The following is a 26,324-nucleotide window of genomic DNA, read 5'->3' on the forward strand; positions in this document are numbered from 1 at the left end:
AAGTGTCTGCTGCCTGTGTTAAATAGTTGAAGGGTAAAGAGGCCATGTTCACGCCTCAGAATTTCCATTCCAGATTGGAATCCGGCACAGAGATTCTGCTGCGCTGTGCACACTGCGTAATTTCCGTGCCAGATGTTTCTAAACAGAAATTCTGATTTCCGTGTCCTCACAAAGAATGAACAGGTTCATTCTTTGTGCTTAGGCCGCACGGAATGCATAGCCGTCTATGAGACGGTGCATTACTGTGCGGTACTAGCGCAGGCATTTTATGTATTTCTTCAAAGGACTATTTAAGATTTCTATTCCTTGCTTCTTTTTTTGTTCACAATTCAGTTCCATCAGGTTTCCACCAATGAGATCCATTACATGGATCCTTTAAAAGCTAAAACCAAGATGACAGCGTAAACAGAGTCTCTATATGCATACTAAGTGAATGTACTACATTATTAAAGGAGTAGTCCAGTGGTGACTCAGTGGTGAACAACTTATCCCCTATCCTAAGGATAGGGGATAAGTTGCAGAACGCGGGGGGTCCGACCACTGGGGCCCCCTGCGATCTCCTGTACGGAGCCCCGACAGCCGGCGGGAAGTTGGCGTGTCGACCTCCGCACGAAGCGGCGGCCGACACGCTCCCTCAATACAACTCTATGGCAGAGCCGAAGCGCTGCCTTCGGCAATCTCCGGCTCTGCCATAGAGATGTATTGAGGGGGCGTGTCGGCCGCCGCTTCGTGCGGGGGTCGACACCCGCTATCTGGCCGGAGAGCCAGGCCCCCGTACAGAGAGAATGCAGGGGGCCCCAGCGGTCGGACCCCCCCGCGATCTAAAACTTATCCCCTATCCTTAGGATAGGGGATAAGTTTTTCACCACTGGACTACCCCTTTAATGTCTATCTCAAATCCTTACCTTCATAATTTGCTTTTTGTCACTTATTACAAATATTTCATTTTTAGTTGAGCTATCTACAAAACTTCAACAGTTGGAAGTCCCTGTGCTCCTGAATGATGTGTGTAAAGAATACTATAGGGACATAACATATCGGATGTTTTGTGCTGGGGCTCAAGTGGGAGAAGACAATACTTCTTGCTCAGTAAGTAACATGTGTAGGGCTAAGCACTTGATCAAGAGTATTACCAAATGCAAATATTAGTTCTTGACACATTGCTCACTTTTAAGGTGCTTACATCAGAGACTATATAGGAAAAAGTAAATCCATTAAAAAGGGGTTGTGCAGGGCTTTAAAAAAAAATAGCATTGCAATGACTTAATTTTTTTTACATACATACATACACAGTGGAGCAAAAAAGCATTTAGTCAGCCACCAATTGTGCAAGTTTTCCCACTTAAAAAGATGATAGAGGCCTGTAATTTTCCTCATAGGTACACCTCAACTATGAGAGAAAAAATCCATAGAATCACATTGTCTGATTTTTAAAGAATTTATTTGCAAGTTATGGTGCAATAGACAAGTGTGAAGAAATCAACTGTGGGAGCAATTATTAGAAAATGGAAGACATACAAGACAACTGATAATCTCCCTCGATCTGGGGCTCCACGCAAGATCTCACCCTGTGGTGTCAAAATGATCACAAGAACGGTGAGAAAAATCCCAGAACCACACAAGAGGGACCTAGTGAATGACCTGCAGAGAGCTGGGACCAAAGTAACAAAGGCTACCATCAGTAACACATTACACCGCCAGGGACTCAAATCATGCAGTGCCAGACGTGTCCCCTGCTTAAGCCAGTACATGTCCAGGCCCATCTGAAGTTTGCTAGAGAGCATTTGGATGATCCAGAAGAGTATTGGGAGAATGTCATAAGGTCAGATGAAACCAAAGTAAAACTTTTAGGTAAAAAGTCTACTCATCGTGTTTGGAGGAGAAAGAATGCTGAGTTGCATCCAAAGAACACCATACCTACTGTGAAGCATGGGGGTGGAAACATCATGCTTTTTTTCTGCTTAGGGACCAGGACAACTGATCCGTGTAAAGTAAAGAATGAATGGGGCCATGTATCAGGAGATTTTGATTGAAAACCTCCTTCCATCAGCAAGGGCATTGAAGATGAAATGTGGCTGGGTATTTCAGCATGACAATAATCCCAAACACACCGCCCATGCAACGAAGGAGTGGCTTCGTAAGAAGCATTTAAAGGTCCTGGGGTGGCCTAGCCAGTTTCCAGATCTCAACCTCATTGAAAACCTTTGGAGGGAGTTGAAAGTCTGTGTTGCCCAGCGACAGCCCCAAAACATCACTGCTCTAGAGGAGATCTGCATGAAGGAATGGTCCAAAATACCAGCAACAGTGTGTGAAAACCTTGTGAAGACTTACAGAAAACATTTGACCTCTGTCATTGCCAACAAGGGGTATATAACAAAGTATTGAGATGAACATTTGTTATTGACCAAATACTTATTTTCCACCATAATTTGCAAATAAATTCTTTAAAAATCAGACCATGTGATATTATGGATTTTGTTTTCTCACTATGTCTCTCATAGTTGAGGTATACCTATGATAAAAATTACAGGCCTCTCATCTTTTTAAGTGGGAGAACTTGCACAATCGGTGGCTGAATAAATACTTTTTTGCCCCACTGTATACATGACTGCTCTGCCTTTGAATGTCACATTCTCTCTGACTTTCTGTCCCTTCCATTGAATATGATGTCACAGGATGAGTCATCAGATGGATGGGGGTAGGCATCCCTCCCATAGGCTGGCTTAGATTACACATGGATTCAGGGGCAAACTGAAACCACTCAGGGCCCCCGGACCAAATAAAGCATGGGCCCCCAGCGAGACTCCACCCCTGGCCCCACCTCTGCTTCGCCCCTATTCCTGCCCAGTAAGTATATGAATATTTGCCATAGAAAGGAAGAGGGGGTGCAGTGCGCTTGAGGCTATGGTGTACTTTGAGGCATGGCAATGCCAATCACCTTAACCACTTAAGGACCACTTAATCCCCCTGTAGGCATAGGAGTGAGGTGGCAGGGGTGGCGACGACCAATAGCAGACAGGGGGCGGGGGGGTTAAGTTTCGTTTTCCCCGTCCTGCCCACCCACAATAGGCGGGGCAGAACAGGGAACCGAAGGGGACCGGGCGCTGACATACACTTACTGATCCGGAGGCTGCGGCGACGGTGATCCGCAGGCGGCGTCACGTGCGTCAGAAGAGGACGGCTCCCGGGATCCTACAGAAGCCGGTAAGTTGATCTGGAGGGCTACAGTCTGAGACTGTGGTCTCTAAACTGTAGCCCTCCAGGTGTTGCAAAACTACAACTCCCAGCATGCCCAGACAGCTGTTTGGGCATGCTGGAATATGTAGTTTTGCAACAGCTGGAGGGCTGCAGTTTGAGACCACTATACAGTGGTCTCTAAACTATATCCCTCCAGATCTTGCAAAACTACAACTCCTAGCATGCCCACATAGCTGTTTGTTGTCTGGGCATGCTGGGAGTTGTAGTTTTGCAACATCTGGAGGTCCACAGTTTGGAGATCACTGTGCACTGGTCTAAAAACTGTAGCTCTCCAGATGTTGCAAAACTGCAAATCCCAGCATGCCCAAAAAGCAAACAGCTGTCTCAGCATGCTGGGAGTTGTAGTTGGGTACCTCCAGCTGTTGCATAACTACATCTCCCAGCATGCCCTTCGGTGATTAGTACATGCTGGGAGTTGTAGTTTTGCAACAGTTGGAGGCACACTGGTTGGAAAATACTGAGTTATGTAACAGAACCTAACTGAAGGTTTTCCAGCCAGTGTGCCTCCAGCTGTTGCAAAAGTACAACTCCCAGCATGCACGGTCTGTCAGTACATGCTGGGAGTTGTAGTTTTGAAACAGCTGGAGGTTTGCCCCCCCATGTGAATGTACAGGGTACATTCACACAGACAGGTTTACAGTAAATTTCCTGCTTCAAGTTTGGGCTGCGGCAAATTTTTCGCCACAGCGCAGACTCCTAGCGGGAAATTCACCGTTACACGTCAGTGTGAATGTACCCTAAAAACACTACACTAACACATAATAGAGAGTAAAACACTACATATACACCCCCTTACACTGTCCCCCCCAATAAAAATTAAAAACGTCTTGTACGGCAGGGTTTCCAAAACGGAGCCTCCAGCTGATGCAAAACAACAACTCCCAGCATTTCTGGACAGCCACTGACTGTCCAGGCATGCTGGGAGTTTAGCAACAGCTGGAGGCACCCTGTTTGGGAATCACTGGTGTAGAATACCCCTATGTCCACCCCTATGCAATCCCTAATTTAGTCCTCAAATGCGCATGGCGCTCTCTCACTTCGGAACCCTGTCGTATTTCAAGGAAACAGTTTAGGGCCATATATGGGGTATCACCGTACTCGGGAGAAATTGCACTACAAATTTTTACGGGTCTTTTTTTTCCTTTTACCGCTTGTGAAAAGGAAAAGTTGGGGGCTACACCAGCCTGTTAGTGTAAAATAATAAAAAAAATTTACACTAACATGCTGGTGTTGCCCCATACTTTTTATTTCCACAAGCGGTAAAAGTTAAAAAAGACCCCCAAAATTTGTAACGCAATTTCTCCTGAGTACGGAAATACCCAGATGTTGGCGTAAAATGCTCTGCGGATGCACAACAAGGCTCAGGAATGAGAGCGCACCATGTACATTTGAGGCCTAAATTGGTGATTTGCACAGGGGTGGCTGATTTTGCAGCGGTTCTGACAAACGCAAAAAAAAAAAAAATACCCACATGTGACCCCATTTTGGAAACTACACCCCTCACGGAACGTGACAAGGGGTATAGTGAGCCTGAACACCCCACAGGTGTTTGACAAATTTTCATTAAAGTTGGATGGGAAAATGAATTTTTTTTTTCTTTTTTCACTAAAATGCTGGTGTTACCCTAAATTTTTCATTTTCACAAGGGAAAATAGGAAAAAAGCCCCCCAAATTTGTAACCCCATCTCTTCTGAGTAAGAACATACCCCATATGTGAATTTAAAGTGCTCTGCGGGCGAACTACAATGCTCAGAAGAGAAGGAGCGCCATTGGGATTTTGTAGAGAAAATTTGTCCGGAATTGAAGGCCACATGTGTTTACAAAGCCCCCATAGTGCCAGAACAATGGACCCCCGACACATGTGACCCCATTTTGGAAACTACACCTCTCATGTAATGTAATAAGGGGTGCATTGAGAATTTACGCCCCACAGGTGTCTGACAGATTTTTGGAACAGTGGTCCGTAAAAATGAAAAATTAAATTTTTCATTTGCACAGCCCACTGTTCCAAAGATCTGTGGGGTGTAAATACTCACTGCACCCCTTATTAAATTCTGTGAGGGGTGTAGTTTCCAAAATGGGGTCACATGTGGGGGGGTCCACTGTTCTGGCACCACGGGGGGGCTTTGTAAACGCACATGGCCCCTGACTACCATTCCAAACAAATTCTCTTTCCAAAAGCTCAATGGCGCTCCTCCTCTTCTGAGCATTGTAGTTCGCCAGCAGAGCATTTTACGTCCTAACATGGGGTATTTCCATACTCAGAAGAAATAGGGTTACAAATTTTGGGGGTCATTTTCTCCTATTACCCCTTGTAAAAATGTAAAAATTAGGGGAAAAATTTCATTTTAGTAAAAGAAAAAAAATAATTTCATTTACACATCCAACTTTAACGAAAAGTCGTCAAACACCTGTGGGGTGTTAAGGCTCAGCGGACCCCTTGTTACGTTCCTTGAGGGGTGTAGTTTCCAAAATAGTATGCCATGTGGGTATTGTTTGCTGTCCTGGCACCACAGGGGCTTCTGAAATGCGACATGCCCCCAAAAAAACATTTCAGCAAAAGTTGCTTTCAAAAAGCCAAATGTGACTCCTTCTCTTTTGAGCATTGTAGTTCGCCCGCAAAGCATTTTACGTCCTAACATGGGGTATTTCCATACTCAGAAGAGATGGGGTTACAAATTTGGGGGGGCATTTTCTTCCATTACCCTTTGTAAAAACGGTAAATTTGGGGGGAAAACTGCACTTTAGTGTGAATTTTTTTTTTCCATTTACACATCCGATTTTAACGAAAAGTTGTCAAACACCTGTGAGGTGTTAAGGCTAACTGGACCCCTTGTTATGTGCCTTGAGGGGTTTAGTTTCCAAAATGGTATGCCATGTGGTGTTTTCTGCTGTTCTGGCACCATAGGGGCTTTCTAAATGTGACATGCCCCCCAAAAACCATTTCAGAAAAGTTCACACTCCAAAATCCCATTTTCGCTCCTTCCCTTCTGTGCCCTCTACTGCGCCCGCCGAACACTTGACATACACATATGATGTATTTCTTTACTCGAGAGAAATTGGGTTGCAAATTTTGGGGGCTTTTTCTCCTATTACCACTTGTAAAAATTCAAAAACTGGGTCTACAAGAACATGCGAGTGTAAAAAATGAAGATTTTGAATTTTCTCCTTCACTTTGCTGCTATTCCTGTGAAACACCTAAAGGGTTAACACACTTACTGAATGTCATTTTGAATACTTTGAGGGGTGCAGTTTTTATAATGGGGTAATTTGTGGGGTATTTCTAATATGAAGGCCCTTCAAATCCACTTCAAAACTGAACTGGTCCCTGAAAAATTCTGATTTAGAACATTTTGTGAAAAATTTGAAAATTGCTGCTGAACTTTGAAGCCCTCTGATGTCTTCCAAAAGTAAAAACATGTAAACTTTATTATGAAAACATAAAGTACACATATTGTATATGTGAATCAATGTATAATTTATTTGGAATATCCATTTTCCTTATAAGCAGAGAGCTTCAAAGTTTAAAAAAAATGCTAAATTTTCAATTTTTTCATCAAATTTTGGAATTTTTCACCAAGAAATGATGCAAGTATCGACAAAATTTTACCACTAACATAAAGTAGAATATGTCACGAAAAAACAATCTCGGAATCAGAATGAAAGGTAAAAGCATCCCAGAGTTATTAATGCTTGAAGTGACAGTGGTCAGATGTTCAAAAAATGGCCGGGTCCTTAAGGTATATTTGGGCCTGGTCCTTAAGGGGTTAAAGGGGTACTCCGGTGGAAATATTTTTTTTAAATCAACTGTTACCAGAAAGTTAAACAGATTTGTAAATTACTTCTATTAAAAAATCTTAATCCTTCCAGTACTTATTAGCTGCTGAATACTAAAGAGGAAATTATTTTCTTTTTGGAACACAGTGCTCTCTGCTGACATCATGACCACAGTGCTCTCTGCTGACATCTCTGTCCATTTTAGGAACTGTCCAGAGCAGCATATGTTTTCTGTCAGCAGAGAGCTCTGTGTTCCAAAAAGTATTTAGTAGTATTCAGCAGCTAATAAATACTGGAAGGATTAAGATTTTTTAATAGAAGTAATTTACAAATCTGTTTAACTTTCTGACACCAGTTGATTAAAAAAAAAAAAAGTTTTCCACCAGAGTACCCCTTTAACTACACCAAGCGCTTAAAAACACTGAACTATCCTCCTCCTTTTTATGCCAACTTCGGATCTGTCTGTGATACCCAGTCCAACTTGGCTCCAGTCTCCACTCACCTTAATTGCTGAAGCTGGCTGTTCTGGCTGGCAGGCTACTGTGACTGGCTGGCAGACTGGAAGGCTGTTGTGGAATAACACAGTCAGTATGTATATGAATAGTTGCCATAGAAAGGAAGGGGGGGTGCAGTGCATTAGAGGCTATGGTCTACTTCAAGGAATGGCAATGCCAATCCCCCTAACTACAACAACCCACATAAACACACGGAACCCCCTGCTTACTATGCCATTAGGCCAACTCAGATCCCTTGTGTTGCCGCTTGGCCATGCAGATGCCAACTGAAAAAACTGGCAGAGAGACAGGGCACTTCTTTGACTGGGCGGCGGGCGCACTGGTCTTCGACAGCAGCGACGTGAACTCCGGCGCTGCCAGGCTTAGACGTGGGATTTACATCACCATGGGGCTAAGCCAAAGCGCATCTCCCAGGCAGCCACTGCGGTTCTCTTAAAGGGCCACCATTACAGTGGCTGTCTGGGAGCGAAATAACGCTCACACTTAGCTCCAGGCCCGGCTCCAACAGCGGAGCCGCACAGACATAGCGACCACAGCGGGCCCTTTCCCCGTGCCAGGCCTGGCTATTTAAAGGAAAAACATTTTTTTTTTAGATTTTATTTGACAGGCAGCGGACGACGGGCCCTTTTCCCAGCCGGGCCTTGGCAAACATCTGAATCGACCGGCCGGTCAGTCTGCACCTGCATGGATTTTAGCCCTGCCCCTAAGATGGCACTATGATCAGAGCCCAGTGGAAGCGGCATCAGTAAGGGCAGCATAATGTGGAGGAGACCAGGAGATGATAAGTACCTTGCGGGTGGCATAGTGGCTCAGTGGTTAGCATTGTTGCCTTGCAGTGCTGGAGTCTTAGGATCCAATCCCACCAAGATTAGCATATGCAAGGAGTTTGTATGTTCTCCCTGTGTTTGTGTGGGTTGTAACCTACACTCCAAAACATAGTGATAGGTCAAAATATTGTGAGTAATGACTTTCTCTGTACAGCACATTAGAATAAATTGACACTATACAAATAAAGGACTTATTATTGTATTGTAAAGGTCTACACTGGCAGGGCAGTGCTGCCCCTGTCTGTAAGGTAAACTTGAAACATAATCACAGGTCATTTAAGGTCTGCCCCTGGAGCATTGGAACTCCACCCACCCATGGACTGGCCCTGGCCCTTTCTAGAACTACAAGTCCTAGCATGCACATAGTAGGGATTTTCATTCTGCAAGATCAAAAATATGCAATAATCAAAGAAAATAGTTTGTTTGAAAATATAAGTGGTTGACAGCTACTGCAGGTATAAAATTATGGTTGGCCCCCAGATTTTTTGTCCCCTGGGGTCTCCACTAACCATAGTCCAGCCCTGTCTGCATGCACAGAAAGAGCCAAAAATGCCATTTAAAAATAACTAAATATTTGACAACAATAAGACAACCCCTTCAGAGAAAATATATATTTGTGGACCTGGGGGTCTTCAATTGCTACTACTGTTGTAACTTGTTCTGTTACTGCCTCTGAGATACCTGTTGATATATATATATATATATATATATATATATATAAAAAAATAAAATCAATTCCCATCCTGCTTTCTTGCTAATGTGACAGATGAACCTTTTCTGTACCCATGCCAAGCTGTTCTGTTAATAGGGAGGGCAGTCACTGTGTCATGGTAGACTCCATCTCTAAGACACAATGACCTGGCTCCGGTCCCTGTACTTCATGCTGCTTAGTCCCATGTGAACAAGTCTTCAGTTTTAAACTTATTTTCCAGAAATGCAGTAAAATGCAGATAACCAACACATTTTCCATTATAGAACTACAAAATGTTCTGGAAACCCAGTCCATGTCTTGTAGCATAGGTTATAAATAGGTTTCCCTTTACCTGTGGCAAAATTTGTAACTAAATACCTTGGTCAATGCATAGTGGCTTGATGGGGTCCAAACTGGTATCTTGTTTATTAGGCACGTGACCTGCCATTCCATTTAGAATTGTACCTGCGTACACTATGATTATGAAATATTGTTTCTAATACAGGGGTGTCACATTTAATCATGGGGTCCCCCATAACAAAGCTTGGATTGGGGTTAGAATGTACCATGACCAATTTCAGCATCTAGCTCTGAAATGCTTATGTTTACTTTGGTCTCAGTGCTGCAGAGGAATAATGCACATAGTGATGTCACAGTATATGGATATTTCTGACAATGATATTATGGTACATGGACAATGCACATCATAATGTAATTTTGTGGGATAATGTACACTGTGATGTCACAACACAGGGATAATGCTCACCATGATATCATAGCATGGCATAAGAAAAAAACATATTATGATCTCATAAGACACTGTTAGGCACACATGATGCCACAATATCACATAGCAATATTGCAGCAAATGTATAATGCAAAAATGAATGCCCCTGAGAGAGGCTGATATACACAGCAGGAGTAACTACATGGATCCTTAGTAAAACATAAAATGGGGTCACACAAAATTTTCCACACCGTGTTCTATAAGTACCACTAACATTATCGTATATTTGTAACTGTGGTAACTGTCATTTGCAAAAACTTTCTTTTAATTATCTAGATAATAATATTATATGTAGATTTGAAATAGATATTGGTTAAAAAAAAGTGTCTATTTTTAGGTGAAGAAATGTTTTCTGGTTTCTGTGGCTATTGCCTGTATGTCTCTGTGCAGAGACAATATACAGGAAGTGTGGGTGGACAAGCAGGGCTCTGTACTCTGTGGACAGACTCTATGACACGACTCCGGCTCACACAGCAGGCTGATTGACAAGCCAGAAGCCCACACAGAGCCCTACTTGTCCCGCTCATACTTTCTGTATGTTGTCTCCACATAGAGACACACAGGCAATAGCTGCATGGACGAGGATGCATTTTGTCACCCATATACATACAGATATACATATTTGTTAACCAATGTTTATTACAAATACACACATAATGTTATTATCTACATGGTATAAACAGTTTTTGCAAATGACAGTGCCCATTTAGGTGAAAATGGGCCCCCTAAGTTGTTGAGCCCCACAACAATGCTATGGTTGTTACCCTGGTGGTGGTGTTCCTTACTATAGGGGGGACATCTACTTGTGTTTCAGTTCCAGAAGGCACATGGGTGTGATTATAGGAACTAAACAGGCCTCCTATAGTTGGAACATAGGGGGAGATTTATCAAAACCAGTGCAAAAGGAAAGTGGCCCAGTTGCCCGTAGCAACCAATCAGATCGCTTCTTTCATTTTGCAGAGGCCTTGTTAAAAATGAAAGAAGCGAGCTGATTGGTTGCTATGGGCAACTGGGCCACTTTTCCTCTGGACAGGATTTGATGAATATGCCCCATTAGAGAGCAGTAATAAGACTATGTATGCTTGTATTTAGTATTGGTAGCCTGGCCACCAGAAGACCCCATAGTGCCTAAATGGCTATTGTTCATACATTACCAATAGGAAAAGTGGCTCTGGAGCAGCTTTTGTTGTAGCAAGTGAATACCTTATCAGATCAAGGGCAGATATTATTTATGTGGTGAGGATGGTATTATTAACGTATTAACATATTGTAGGCACAGTCTGGAGCACCACTAGTTTGCCTGTCTGATAAAGGCATTTACTTTATCTTTGGCATTGTGAGCTGGGGCGTTGGATGCACTGAAAGCCCAAAACTTGGAGTGTACAGCAGAGTTCCCTCATTTATTCAATGGATAAGGAAAACGGTTCACTCAGGTAAGTTCAGCAATTCACCTATGCATCTCCTATAGTAGCATTAGTATAAAACTCCCATATTATTACAATGACTTTTAACTAACTCTAAGCCTCAATATTCAGTTGAAGGAGCTGCAGACACTGATCCTGAGCCCAGGCATCCATCCATTCCTTTGGAACAGCTTCATAAACTTTTCCAGGAGAAAGCCCTACAGCCAGGTATTGATATTTATCACTTCTACCTGCTTTATATGTATGCCAAAATGTGCATTTATGTAAGGATGCCCAGGGGCTGACACAATTCTAGTAGGTCTTGCCGGACTATCGGATGGTACCTCAGTTATAGAGGTTGCAGCACAATGGAGACTCATGTAGTGTCCTTTTTTTGTGGGAGTTAAAGGAGTAGTCCGATGCTCACAATAAAAAATAAATATCCCTAAATGTAGCCCCTGCTCATACCTTTTGATAGAGCCCACAATCGCGTGATTTGGTCCAGCCGTTCGCTTGCAACGCCGCTCTGAAGTTCCCGGTACTTCCGGGTTCTGGTCACATGTTTTTCAGCCTGAATTACTACATCTCCCACAATGCCCTGGTAGTATGTCCGGTCCTATTCTCCCTCATGCGTAACGTAAGCGCTGATTGGAGGTCAGCGCTGCCATATGTGTTTGCTGAGCTGAGCCTATGGCAGCTCAGCTCAGCGCATTAATGAATAAATTACTTAAAGAGGAGTAGCCAACTCCAGGCTGGGAGGCCGGCACAGCCCGCAGTGACTCATGGGTGCGATGAGTCACCGGGCTAAGATGGTGCCGGATCATGAAGAAAACGCGGCCGAGCGTCATCAAAGGACCCAGCTTCCGGTCGGATGGAAAAGCGAGGAGAAGTCCGGGAAGAAGACCATATGGATAACGTGAGTACATTACAATTTAATATAACTTTGCTTCATGCTCCATTTCCCCCATAAAAGGTTTGCGTTGGAGTACTCCTTTAAGCTCTGTAAAGATGGGAAAACAGCAGTAAACAGAAGTCTGAGACAGTAACATGCTGGGATTCTCCTACTCTTTATTTTCAAACACAAAGTACAGCAGTATTCACATACAAACAAAACCTGCTTGTCCATCGCTAGCTAATTACTTTACCTCAACCTTACTCAGGGGTGTAGCTAGAAACCACAGGACCCTGATGCAAAAAATTGCCCTTGGCCCCCCTGATGGCCCCTTCCCACAGACTCGGCCACACAAAGATATCAATTACTACAGCACTGATGGGACACAGTCAGGAGAATTTATAATAATATAAATGACTCACAGGTGACGTCTTCTCTGTAGTCTTTCTTCTTTATCAGGTCCAGACTGAGATGACTTCGCTTATGACGGGACATTGGCTTTTCACTTTGTCAGCAGATCCTCATCCTATATGTGAAGACAATAATTAATACAACCCTGTAACATATGGTACCATCAGAATCAGGGGCCTAACTAGATTCCAATGGGCCTCAGGACATATTTTTGTATGTTCCCATCCATCCACACCAGCCCCCTACAATCAAAGCCCCCTACAACAGCTGATCAAAGAGTGCCGTATTCATCACATTGTATCAGCCAAGGGAGATAATGAGGTAACTAGCCGGGGGAGGCTAATATATGAAACAAATGAACAACAAATATTAAACTACCATCAAGGTCAGTAAAAGAAATGTATTCATTTATTTACTAAGACAATATATAAACATTAAAACAAAGCTGGATCTGATCACAAGATAGGGTAAGGGTAATTAAATAAACTCAGGCTGCAGAGCCCTTGCAGGTTCTATCATAGACCCAAAACCATACATAAAAAGGACTGTAAGAACAGTAATAAATTGTGGTGTGCCACTAGGGTGAGTGACAGGGCCAAAATATGAACATGTTTATTCTGCCAGATTGTGTTGCTGTCTAAGAGACTGTGCATGTCCTGTGGTCCTACTGCTGATGACTTTGGCAGCGTCTGCTTCAAGTGGACATTTTGCTGACTAAATGTCTGCAGTATGGACGAGCCCTTAGGGGTCTAAAGGAGAGAAAAGATGGGTCTGGGGGGACTTAGAGAGTAATTTTGAGGGTCATGATGTCTGGCAAGGTATATTTATGGGGGTGCATTGTGTGGCAAGGTTATATTTAGGGGGCACAGTGTGTGGCAGGGTTATATTTAGGGGGCACAGTGTGTGGCAGGGTTATATTTAGTGGACGCAGTGTGTGGCAGGGTTATATTTAGGGGGTGCATTGTGTGGCAGGGTTATATTTAGGGGGCGCATTGTGTGGCAGGGTTATATTTAGGGGCACAGTGTGTGGCAGGGTTATATTTAGGGGCACATTGTGTGGCAGGGTTATATTTAAGGGACACAGTGTGTGGCAGGGTTATATTTAGGGGGTGCAGTGTGTGGCAGATTTATTTTGATTATTGTTGCCATACGGAGGATGGGGATCTGCTGACAAAGTAAGGACCCAATAATGTCCGGACATCAGACTCTAAAGAGAACATGTAGCTGGAAGAAGTCCTAGCATGTGGACCAGATGAAGAAGAAAAGAAAAGGAAAGACAACAGAGAAGACGTCTCCTGTGAGTCAGATAATTTTTAAGTCTGTTTCCCATCATTGCTATAGTCATTTGTAAAATTTGCAGGGGTTATTGGTGAAACTGTACCCCAATCTGCAGCTCTCCTGCTGTTACAAAATTACAACTCCCATAATGTCTAAAGCTCTGCAGGCATGATTGGAGTTGTAGCTGTGCAACAGCTGGAGAGCCACAAGAACTGTTATGATCTTAGACTATGCAGCCCATTTTATTTTGGTGGGGGTCTGACTGCTGGGACCCCTACCCAAAAGAAATGGTCTGCAATGTCTAATATGCCCAAGCCTATTTTTTGTCCCAGTCCGACCCTACTTGCCACTTAAATTGAGTGAAGAGAAGGTGGAGAAAGGCACGCATGAGCCCTGTCCAGGAACCCCTGCCCTTCCTCCTCTAGTGGTGTGACACCTGAAAAGCCACTTAGTCCTGACCGCTATTCAGGCCAGCCCGCAGCAGTAGGTAAGCTGCTTTATCCCTTAAGGACACGGCGTGCTGTAAATATACGGCGCTGCAGGGTGTCACTTTTTTGCATCAGGGTCCTGTGGTTTCTAGCTACGCCCCTGGTTAGATGTGCTTTTGAGAGCTCCATAGCTGCCTCCATCAGTAATGGAAATTACAGGTTTAGTACTGCTGCCTCCATTTTATAGGTTACGGGTAACCTATTGGGTAGATAGGAGATAAAGTCCGGGCTGGAGTAAATGAGTAAATGCTGAGATTGCATGTGTAAAAGAAAAAGTAAAAAAATAAGTTTTAATAAAAAAAAGTGAATAAGCCCCTCCCCAATAAAAAAATCCTCTCTTTTCCCATAAAAACAAACAAACAAAAAAAAAACATACTTGTATTGCCACGTGCGGAAATGTCTGATCTTTAAATATATTAAAATGATCCCATACATTTGGTAAATGGAGTAAATGTAAAAAAAATACCAAACTGCAAAAATATAGATTTTTAATCATATATCTGAATTTTTTTTATTTTTTATAAAAAAGCATGACTTACAAAAGCAAGACTTAAACAAGAATAGTACTGATAATTATTACAGATCTTGGTGCAAAAAAATGAGCGCTCATACATCCCTGTATATGGAAAAATAAAAGACAAAATATGAAAGGACAATTTTAAATACACTGATTTTGTTCTTATTAAAGTAGTACAATAAAAGATAATCTATATAAACTGGGTATTGTTTTATTTGCATAGACCTACAGAATAAAGATAATGTATCATTTCTACCATGAATTGAACTGTGTAAACATTTATTTTGGTTTCTCTGTACATTTTATAGTAAAATGAAAGGTGTCATTACAAAGTACAATTGGGGACACAAAAAACAAGCCCTCGTATGGGTCTGTAGGGGGGGGGGGAATAAAAAAAAGTTATGGCTCTTAGAAGGCGAGGAGAAAAAAGCGCAAAAATTGAAATTTCCTGTATTGTCAAGACCAAAATGGCTCCTGAGTCCTTAAAGGACAACTGCAGCGGAATTACACTTATCCCCTATCCACAGGATAGGGGATAAGTGTTTGATCGCGGGGGGTCCGACCGCTGGGACCCCCCTCGATCTCCCTAACGGGGCACCGGCATTAGCGCCCATGGTGATGTAGCGTTGACCTAGAGGTCGACGGTGACGCCCCGTCTCCTCCCCGTCCCCATACAGTTCTATGGGGGATGCGGGGAGGCACGAATGCTGCCTCCCCGCCTCTCCCATAGAGATGTATGGAGGAGGCGTGCCGGCCGCAATGTCATGCTGCGGCTGGCACGCCCCCTGCACGGGAAAGCCGCGGCCCCGTACAGGAGATCGCCGTGGGCCCCAGCGTTCGGACCCCCCGCGATTTAGTCCTTTAAGGGACTAAATATTGTACACGAGGATGAGAAGAATCTGCATTATTTAACTGCATATGTGTCTCTATTCACAGAAAGTCCTCCATCCAATAGTTCCAGCTCCTCACAGAATATTTATGTACCTTGTAAAGATGTCATGTCACTACAATCGCCGGGGGAAATCAAATTGGTAGCCAGTGGCCAGGACAATCCTGAAGGTATCAGGTAAATGTATAGAAATCAAACAAAATCACCGTATTTCTATAGTGAGGTGATAGATGCCGTGCATTGCTTGTTTCCATTCATCCATTAATCTTCATATAAGATATTAGCTTCTGAATGTCCTATATTTCTATTAATATATTCTTGGTTCATGAACTTGGTTCCAGTATAAGGAGCAATTAAATTATTAAAAATCCAATTATACATCATATCGAATCTTAATAGAGCAAAATAATGATCTTAGCGTTTAAAAAAAAAAAAGCTCAGTCACAGCTGTTTCAATTGCACTAGGGGGCAGCAAACATAACAACAACCAAGTGAGGTGGCATGAAAGCTGGCATAAAATTAAATTAACACTTATGCGTATGTCTCTAGACTGACAGAAACCACGAACGCACTGCCCTCTTTGGTATATATATGCAATTAAAATGCAGGAAAACACGGGTGACTTGATGTCACCCGTGTTTTCCTGCATTTTAATTGCATATATATTACTTGCATGAATGTACATTCAGCACACCAACAGCACCATGGATCAGTGTTTTCCCTGTTGTATTAGATGGATTGCACATGTGCCAAGCAAATATACAATGAATTAACAGTTTATTTAAGAGGTACTCCGGTGGAAAACAAGTTTTTAAAAATCAACTGGTGCCAGAAAGTTAAACAGATTTGTAAATTTCTTCTATTAAAAATTAGATTTTTAATCCCTTAAAGGGTAGCTCCCACCATCCTTTTTTTTTCTATCCCTGCCTATTGTTTATCTATCCCTAACCCCCTCCCTGCTTTCAATTTTTTTTTTACTATACTAAAAATGGCTTTTTGTCTGCCTGGTAGTGTGTTCACTACCAGGCAGACTTCCCCAGCAGGCGCAACGTCACTAATGCCTGCTGGGGCCGACACTTCCGCCCTTAGTTCATGTTCATCTACACAGGCTGCCTCCAGCTGTTTCACCAATACGCCCCCCGAAAAAAACAATTACCGAAGTGCCGCAACCCGCTCTATCCCACCACCTCTCCATGGCCGCCGCTGCGCAAGCCCCCCCCACACCCTGAAAATCAATTACCGAAGTGCAGGGCAGTCCTGAGGCCGGGAGGCGGGGCCGGCGTGCGAGGCCAGGGAGCTGCATCCTCTGTGCTCTCAGCTCACTCCCTGCCTTCTGATTGACAGGCAGGGAGCGATTGCAGGCTGATTGTCTGACTGAATTAGGACCGATTGCCCGGCCGGCATCAGTCCTAATTCAGTCGTGACATCATGGCAGGCTGCAGCCGGCCACTAGGAGGGAGACCCCTAGTGGCCGGTTTTCAAATATAAAATAAACTATTTTAATAAAATAAAAAATAATGAAAGTATATTAGAGATATGTTGTAGTACATAAGTACTACAACATATCAAAAACAAAAAATTTGGTGACAGTGCCCATTTAAGGACAAGGCCCATTTTGGCCTTAAGAACCAGGCCAATTTTATTTTTGCATTTTCGTTTTTTCCTCCTCGCCTTCTAAAAATCATAACTCTTTAATAGTTCCATCTACAGACCCATACGTGGGCTTGTTTTTTGCGTCACCAATTGTACTTTGTAATTACATCACTTATTTTACCATAAAATGTACGGCGCAACCAAACAAATATTATTTATGTGAAAAAAATTTAAAGAAAACTGCAAATTAGCACATTTTGTAAGGTTTTGTTTTCACGCTGTACACTTTACGGTAAAAATTATTGCACCGCTTAAAAAAATCTCAAACCCTTTTAACAAAATTAGTATGTTTGAAATTGCCCTATTTTGACCACCTATAACTTTCTAATTTTTCCGTATATGGGGCGGTATGAGGGCTCATTTCGTGCACCATGATCTGTAGTTTTTATCAGTACCACTCTTTTTTTTTTTTATAAAATGTGACAAAAAAATCTGCAATTTTTGACTTTTTAAATTGTTTTAAGTTTACGCCGTTCACTGTACGGGATAATAAATAATATATTTTAATAGTTCAGCTTTTTATTGGGGGAGAGGATTTTTCCAATTTTTTTACTTTTTTATTTAAAAAAAAAAAACACGACAGTGTTTCCAAAATGGAGCCTACAGCTGTTGCAAAACAACAACTCCCAGCATTTCCGGACAGCCGCTGACTGTCCAGGCATGCTGGGATTTTAGCAACAGCTGGAGGCACCCTGTTTGGGAATCACTGGCGTAGAATATCCCTATGTCCACCCCTATGCAATCCCTAAGTTAGTCCTTACTTTGGAGCCCTGTCGTATTTCAAGGAAACAGTTTAGGGTCACAAATGGGGTATCTCCGTACTCTGGAGAAATTGCACTACAAATTTTGGGGGTCTTTTTCTCCTTTTAATAATCAAACCGTGAAGCTTTATTGTTGCTCAGAAATACACAAGTACATATCCATTCAGCAAAACCATGAACAGAGGCCTAAGAGGCCATAACTATAATAACATTAGGTACACCAATAACATAAATGGAATACAGCGGTCAGAGAGTGCTAGTGAAGTACAAAAATACAGCACATTAGGTAAGCATATACGTGTAATGAACTATCCAAAGGAATAACCATATATAGGTGGTCAGTCTCCCCTAGGACCTAAGCCAATCTCCCATACATGTCAGCCCACTCCTATCAAATCAATTTAGGGTAAGACAATGACGAACCGAGCAATAGGTCGATTCAATCCACGGCCCCCACAGCGATTGAAAGGCCGCCACCCCATCCTCCCTGATAGCCGTTAATTTCTCATTAAGCATTATTACATCGATCCTATCTATCACTCTAGCAAAATCTAAGACCGATTGCTTCCATTGAGAAGCTATATATATCCTGGTCGCCATCATAACAAATTGAGTAAAGCAAAACGTTTGATATCGCATTCTGGATGGTTTGTGTCCCAGTAAACAAAACTCAGGTGTTCGTGGTACGCTACCAGAGATCAAGGAAACAAGAAGGTCCAACACTCTCGTCCAGAGGCCCACCACCGTGGGGCAACCCCACCATACATAAACATTGTACCCCTCTGGCTACCGCCCCGAAAACACAGTGGTGAGCATTCTGGATAGATAGCATGGAGTCTCATGGGTACCATATAAGTGCGATGCCGGACCTTTAAAGCTGTTTCAGCAAGGGATACTTGCCAACTGCCCTTGCTCAGTGCAGTACAACAGTCCGACCATTGCGCTGCCGTCAGAGTTATGTGTAAATCCCTTTCCCACTCATCCATATATTTTAGCTTCCCCTCTTGTGGTGGGCTGTTAAGGTGCGCGTATATCAAAGAAAGAAGTCCTGACGACATGGGTCTATATATAATAAATACCTCTAGAAATGTAGGTTGAGTGTGGGGTACCCTGTCTGTAAGTTTTACGGAAGAATGAGAGTATCTGGAGTGCTCTGAATGTCTCTCGGTCTGGCATATCTTTATAGGATTTAAGGGTGGAGACAGTGTGTAAACTACGGCCATCATGCAAGTCATGTAATCGCACTAAATTATTGTCAATCCACCACTGAAAAGAGGTACGATGCAATCCAGGGAGGAAAGAGGGGTTAGAAAGAAAGGTAAGAAAGGGAGAAGCAGGAGATTGGAGAGAGAACTTGAAGCGGATCTGGCGCCAGAGTGAGAGCGAATAAAGTGCAACCAGAGCCGAGCTTGGGACCTTAGACTCTATAGAGTCATTCGTCCACATCAAAGCCATATACCAGTAAGGTGCCAATAGATAGTTTTCCAACCTTGTCCATCTTGGAGCTCCACCCCTAGCATTTACCAGTGCTAATTGGGCTATTCGTGCTGCGTAATAATATTTTAACAAATTTGGAACCGACAATTATTATAGTGCATCACTTTCCGGGATATCCTATGTCTTTTATTATTCCAAATATAAACAAACATATCTCGCTGCATAGCATCTAGGTCCTTACGGAGCAAAGGTATGGGCAATGAACGAAACAGATACAGCAGTTTAGGCAGAGCCATCATTTTAATTACAGTAATTCTGCCAATCCATGAAATGTAGGGATAGTTCCACCTTGCTAAATCGGATCTAATCAATTTGTATATCGGAATGTAGTTTAATCCATAGAGGGTGTGAATGGACGAGGACAGAATCTGTGGAGTGGGTGTGTCTGCCTATAGTCCTCAATTATATTTTGGGTAAGTCTTTTTCTCTTGCACATAGTGGGATAATTGTTAGAGTTTAAACACCCTTTTTCTGCTTTTTTTTTCTCTTTTTCTCTGTTCCACCTCTAGGGGGAGGAGTTGATTGGGCACAGGTGTATAAATCCTAGCTTGGGACTCTTTATTGAGCTTGCTATTTCTGAGTGTTACTGTGTAAGATTGGGCTTGAAAGAGGAGTTTCAAAAACAGGAGTTTGAAAGCAGGAGGTTCAGATCGCTGTGAGTGTTCATTTCTGAACCCACAAGGTCTACAATAAATTTGAGGTGTAATTTTGACTGTCTGTTTTTGCCTATACATTTGTGAAATCCCCATAACTAGATGGCCTCTATGATGGAAAATGCAGTCCGGTGTACATCCTGCACGATGTATGCAATCCTTGAGCAGCAGTTTGAGGGTGCGTACTTCTGTGTGAGATGTGAGCGAGTTGTTCATTTTGAAGCCCAGATCCTGGATCTAGAGGAACAGCTTGCAACATTGAGACGCATTGACAACCCGGAGAGGAGTCTCCTGCTCACTGAGCAGTTACTCTCTGGGGTAGAGGTGGGGGAGGATAGTGGGACGGAGCTGCAGGACAGTCAGGCAGTTAGCTGGGTTACAGTTAGAAAGCGGGGTAGGGGAAAAAGTGTCAGGGAGGCTAGTCCTGAACTGGCACACCCCAACAAGTTTGCCCGCTTGGCAGATGAGGGGGATGCCATTACAGAGCTAGCAGAACTGCAGGAGGATACTGCCTCTGACCACCAGGGGGGTGTCTGCTCCAGTAAGGAGGGAGGGAGGAGTGCAGGGCAGGCCAGACATGTACTAGTGGTGGGGGACTCAATTATTAGGGGGACAGACAGGGCGATCTTTCACAAAGACCGGGATCGCCGAACAGTTTGTTGTCTGCCTGGCGCTCGAGTTCTGCACACCGCGGATCGGGTTGACAGGTTGCTGGGAGGGGCTGGAGAGGACCCAGCAGTCATGGTACATATTGGCACCAATGACAAAGTAAGAGGTAGGTGGAGTGTCCTTAAAAATGATTTCAGGGACTTAGGCCGCAAGCTTAAGGCAAGGACCTCCAAGGTAGTATTTTCTGAAATACTGTGGTTCCTCAACATACGATGGTAATTCGTTCCAAACGACCCATCGTTTGTCGAATCCATCGTATGTTGAGGGATCCGTGCAATGTAAAGTATAGGCATCTGTACTCACCTGTCCCCGTCGCTCCGGACCAGGTCCTCACCGCTTCCGATGCTGTTCCAGGGGCTCCCGATGCTGTCCCGCTGCTCCGGTGTCTTCTTCGCGATCCTCCGGTGTCTTGCGCATCTTCTGCAGGGTCCGGGCCTCGCTTTCCGGTGACGTTATTACGCTGCTGCGCCGGCGCGGCGTGCGTAGTGGTGTAATAACGACGCCGGAAAGCAAGGCCCGGACCCTGGAGAAGATGCGCAAGATGCCAGAGGATCGCGAAGTGGACCCGGAGCAGCGGGGATAGGTAAGTGAACCTGCTGGGGCACATTACACTGCTATCCGACAGCAGCTTAAGCATTTTGCGCTGTCGAATAGCAGTTAATGCAATGGCCCCGACATATAAAAGCATTGTATGTCGATGCTGACATCGACATGCGATGGCCTCTGAGAGGCCATCGTATGTCGATTTTATCATATGTCGGGGCCATCGTAGGTCGGGGGATTACTGTACTGCCAGTACCACGAGCCACACCAGAGAGGCAGCAGGAGATTAGGGAGCTAAACAAGTGGCTCAGAAGCTGGTGTAGGAAGGAGGGGTTTGGGTTCATGGAGAACTGGGCCGACTTCACATTCGGTTACCGGCTCTACCGTAGGGACGGGCTGCACCTCAATGGGGAGGGTGCAGCTGTGCTTGGAGCGAAGATGGTTAGAAGGGTGGAGGAGTGTTTAAACTAGGGACTTGGGGGGGAGGGAACCTACAGCGAAGAGGGGGAAGATAGTGTAGATAGAGAGGGTGGACTTAATAATGTACCTGGGGGTGGAGCGGAGGGAGTGGTTAAAATAGTTAATAGGAATAGGCTTCATAGGAAAATAAAACTTACACCCTTGAATCCCATTAACCCCAATAACATAAAGGATGGAAATGTAAAGTGTATGTTCACAAATGCCAGAAGCCTAGCAAATAAAATTGGGGAGCTTGAGGCCTTGATACTGGAGGAACATATTGATATAGTTGGGGTCACTGAGACATGGCTGGACTCCTCGCATGACTGGGCCGTTAATCTGCAGGGGTTTACATTGTTTCGCAAAGATAGAATGAACAGAAAAGGTGGTGGAGTCTGTCTGTATGTAAGAAGTGGTATGAAAGTCAGTGTGAACGATGCCATTGAGTGTGATGATTCTGAGGATGTGGAATCACTGTGGGTAGAATTACAAAAGGAGGGAAATACTGTAAAAATAATATTTGGTGTAATCTACAGACCCCCTAATATCACTGAAGAGATAGAAGGTCGGCTTCATAAACAAATAGAGAGGGCCGCCCGGGCAGGTACAGTGGTAATAATGGGAGATTTTAACTATCCAGATATAGATTGGGGTCCGGGGTTGGCTAAAGCTACAAAGGGGCGACAATTCCTAAATTTATTGTAGGATAATTTTATGGGCCAGTTTGTGGAGGACCCAACAAGAAGTGATGCCTTGTTGGATCTGATAATTTCCAACAACGCAGAGCTGGTTGGTAATGTAACTGTGCGGGAAAACCTTGGTAATAGCGACCACAATATAGTTACTTTTGACTTAAAATGTAGAAAACAAAGACGGGGAAGGCAAAAACATATAACTTTAAAAAGGCAAACTTCCCTGGGCTGAGAGCTGCACTACAGGACATAGACTGGGGGGAGGTGTTGTCAAATACTGATACAGAAGGTAAATGGGACATCTTTAAATCAACTCTAAATAACTATACAGCTAAATATATACCAAAGGGGAACAAATATAAACGATTAAAACTAAATCCTACATGGCTGACAAATGATGTTAAAAGAGCAATAAGCAACAAAAAAATTGCTTTCAAAAAATACAAATCTGATGGGTCAGCTATAACATTTAAACAGTACAAAGAGCTTAATAAAATCTGTAAAAATGTAATAAAAACAGCAAAAATTCAAAATGAGAGACAGGTGGCCAAAGAAAGCAAAACTAATCCTAAATATTTTTTTAGATATATAAATGCAAAAAAAACCAAGGACAGAGCATGTAGGACCCCTTAATAATGATAATGAGGAGGTTGTCACAGGCGATATAGAGAAAGCAGAGCTACTGAATGGGTTCTTTAGTTCTGTATATACGAAGGAAGAAGGAGCTGACATTGGACAGGTCAGTGCTGGTAACACATCATGTAATGTACTGAACTGGCTTAATGTAGAAATGGTACAAGGTAAGTTAAGTAATATAAATGTAAGCAAATCTCCAGGGCCAGATGGATTGCACCCAAGAGTTCTTAGAGAACTAAGTTCAGTAATATCTGTACCCCTGTTCATGATATTTAGAGATTCACTGGTGTCTGATATTGTGCCAAGGGACTGGCACAAGGGATGTGGTGCCAATCTTCAAAAAGGGCTCTAGGTCTTCTCCAGGAAACTATAGACCGGTAAGTCTAACGTGCATTGTGGGTAAATTGTTTGAAGGACTTATAAGGGATTACATACAGGAATACATAGGGGATAATGGTATTATAAGTGATAGCCAGCATGGGTTTACTAAGGATAGAAGTTGTCAAACCAATCTAATTTGCTTTTATGAAGAAGTGAGTAGAAGCCTTGACAGAGGAATGGCTGTGGATATAGTGTTTCTGGATTTTGCTAAAGCGTTTGATACTGTCCCTCATAGACGTCTGACAGGTAAGTTAAGGTCTTTGGGTTTGGAAACTTTAGTTTGTAACTGGATTGAACACTGGCTCATGGATAGTACCCAGAGAGTGGTGGTCAATGATTCGTACTCTGATTGGTCCCCGGATATTAGTGGTGTACCCCAAGGTTCAGTACTGGGCCCGCTGTTGTTTAATTTATTTATCAATGATATAGAGGATGGCATTAACAGTTCTGTTATAATCTTTGCAGATGACACCAAGCTTTGTAGCATGATACAGTCTATAGAGGATGTGTATAGGTTACAAGATGATTTGGATAGACTAGGTGTCCGGGCATCCACTTGGCAAATGAGGTTCAATGTGGATAAATGTAAAGTTATGCATCTGGGTACTAATAACATGCATGCGTCGTATGTCTTAGGGGGGAATAAACTGGCAGAGTCACTGGTAGAGAAGGATCTGGGTGTACTTGTAGATCACAGACTACAGAATAGCATGCAATGTAAGGCTGCTGCTTCCAAGGCCGGCAGGATATTGTCATGTATAAAAAGAGGCATGGACTCGAGGGACAGGGACATAATACTCCCCCTTTATAAAGCATTGGTACGGCCTCACCTGGAATATGCTGTTCAGTTTTGGGCACCAGTCCATAAAAGGGACACTGTGGAGCTGGAAAGGGTGCAGAGACACGCGACTAAACTAATATGGGGCATGGAACATCTTAGTTATTAGGAGCGATTAAAGGAGTTACAATTGTTTAGTTTTGAGAAGAGACGTTTAAGGGGGGATATGATAAATGTATATAAGTATATTAATGGCCCATACAAAAAATATGGAGAAAAACTGTTCCAGGTTAAACCCCCCCAAAGGACGAGGGGGCACTCCCTCCGTCTGGAGAAGAAAAGGTTTAGTCTCAAGGGGCGACACGCCTTTTTTACCATAAGAACTGTGAACTTATGGAACAGTCTACCTCAGGAACTGGTCACAGCAGGAAAATCTAACAGCTTTAAAACAGGGTTGGATACATTCCTGGAACAAGATAACATTAATGCTTATGAAGAAATATTAAATCCCATCCCTCCCCCAATATCGCGCCACACCCCTACCCTTCAATTCCCTGGTTGAACTTGATGGACGTATGTCTTTTTTCAACCGTACTAACTATGTAACTATGTAACATCATAGCCAACAGACGATAAGGCTTGTTGGCGTACTTATAATATGTAGCCTTGGTCCATCTAACTGCCTTCTCAACAGAAGTAGACATAAGTGCGTCCAGTCGCACCCTGGTCTCCTTTAGGGCTGTGTACAAAGACAATGAGGGATCCTGTTGGTGCGCATAAATTAACCTAAGTAGTTTAGCCTCCAATGCCTCCCTCAGATGCGTACGATCCCTTTTTATACCAGAAGCTATGGATATAATGCGGCCTCGGATAAACGGCTTATGAGCCATCCAGATCCAAGCTGGTGACGCATCTGGGGTAGAATTCTGGCCAAAATACAGGTTAAGCTCAGATTCCAGCTGATCACTCACTCTAGGCCAGTGTTTCCCAACCTTTTTCGGGTCGGGGCACACCTCGAAAAAAAAATTTCCGCGGGGCACCGCTACAGAGGTTGACGAGCAAAAAAAAATAAAAAAGGGGGGGGGGGGGGGGGGAATGGTAAAAAATGCAATGCACTATATTTATCAGTGGGTATGTAGTTTAAAGTGCTGCTTTATACAGCAACTCACCAATGACGTCTTCTCTAATTTGCAATGTTGCCTTCTCTTCTCCATCTGGTCCGGGCCATCATCACGATTTCTTCCACACACAATTCTTCACCGTTAAACCTGCAAAACAAATCTATTAGGTGCCGAACTTTTTTTTAAAATGGGTGACAGAGGGGTGTAGAAGAGTGTACATGGGTGACAGAGGGATGTAGAGGGGTGGACATGGGTGACAAAGGGGTTTAGAGGGGTGTAGAGGAGCGTACAGAGGGGTGTACAGGAGCGTACATGGGTGACAGAGGTGTAGAGGAGTGGACAGAGGGGTGTAGAGGAGCGTACAAAGGGGTGCAGAGGAGCGTACATGGGTGACAGGGGTGTAGAGGAGAGGACAGAGGGGTGTAGAGGAGTGTACATGGGTGACAGGGGTGTAGAGGAGTGGACAGGGGTGTAGAGGAGTGTACATGGGTGACAGGGGTGTAGAGGAGTGTACAGAGGGGTGTAGAGGAGTGGACAGAGAGGTGTAGAGGAGCAGACAGAGAGGTGCAGAGGAGCGTACATGGGTGACAGGGGTGTAGAGGAGTGTACAGAGGGGTGTAGAGGGGTGTAGAGGAGTGTACAGAGGGGTGTAGAGGAGTGGAGAGAGGGGTGTAGAGGAGCGTACATGGGTGACAGGGGTGTAGAGGAGTGGACAGAGAGGTGTAGAGGAGCAGACAGAGGGGTGCAG

General features: G+C 43.6%; 1 protein-coding gene and 1 long non-coding RNA gene across 2 annotated transcripts in view; one reads left to right on the plus strand and one right to left on the minus strand.

Annotated features, from left to right (window-relative positions):
- Positions 1 to 10,749, minus strand: part of LOC130276756 (uncharacterized) — a 48,704-nt gene extending 37,955 nt beyond the window's left edge. The window contains exons 1-2 of the long non-coding RNA XR_008845231.1: positions 10,620 to 10,749; positions 7,538 to 7,601 (exon numbers count right to left, since the gene is read on the minus strand). This is a non-coding gene — a long non-coding RNA (uncharacterized LOC130276756). The remainder of the gene's footprint in view (positions 1 to 7,537; positions 7,602 to 10,619) is intronic.
- LOC130276748 (ovochymase-2-like) overlaps positions 1 to 26,324 on the plus strand; it is a 105,259-nt gene that overhangs the window by 50,006 nt on the left and 28,929 nt on the right. Inside the window, exons 19-22 of the mRNA XM_056526574.1 lie at positions 953 to 1,089; positions 11,129 to 11,288; positions 11,391 to 11,486; positions 15,781 to 15,910. Of these exons, the coding sequence (XP_056382549.1) occupies positions 953 to 1,089; positions 11,129 to 11,288; positions 11,391 to 11,486; positions 15,781 to 15,910 (523 nt within the window). The remainder of the gene's footprint in view (positions 1 to 952; positions 1,090 to 11,128; positions 11,289 to 11,390; positions 11,487 to 15,780; positions 15,911 to 26,324) is intronic.

Source organism: Hyla sarda, chromosome 6 (assembly GCF_029499605.1).
Source record: "Hyla sarda isolate aHylSar1 chromosome 6, aHylSar1.hap1, whole genome shotgun sequence".
In the NCBI taxonomy this organism is placed as follows: Eukaryota; Metazoa; Chordata; class Amphibia; order Anura; family Hylidae; genus Hyla; species Hyla sarda.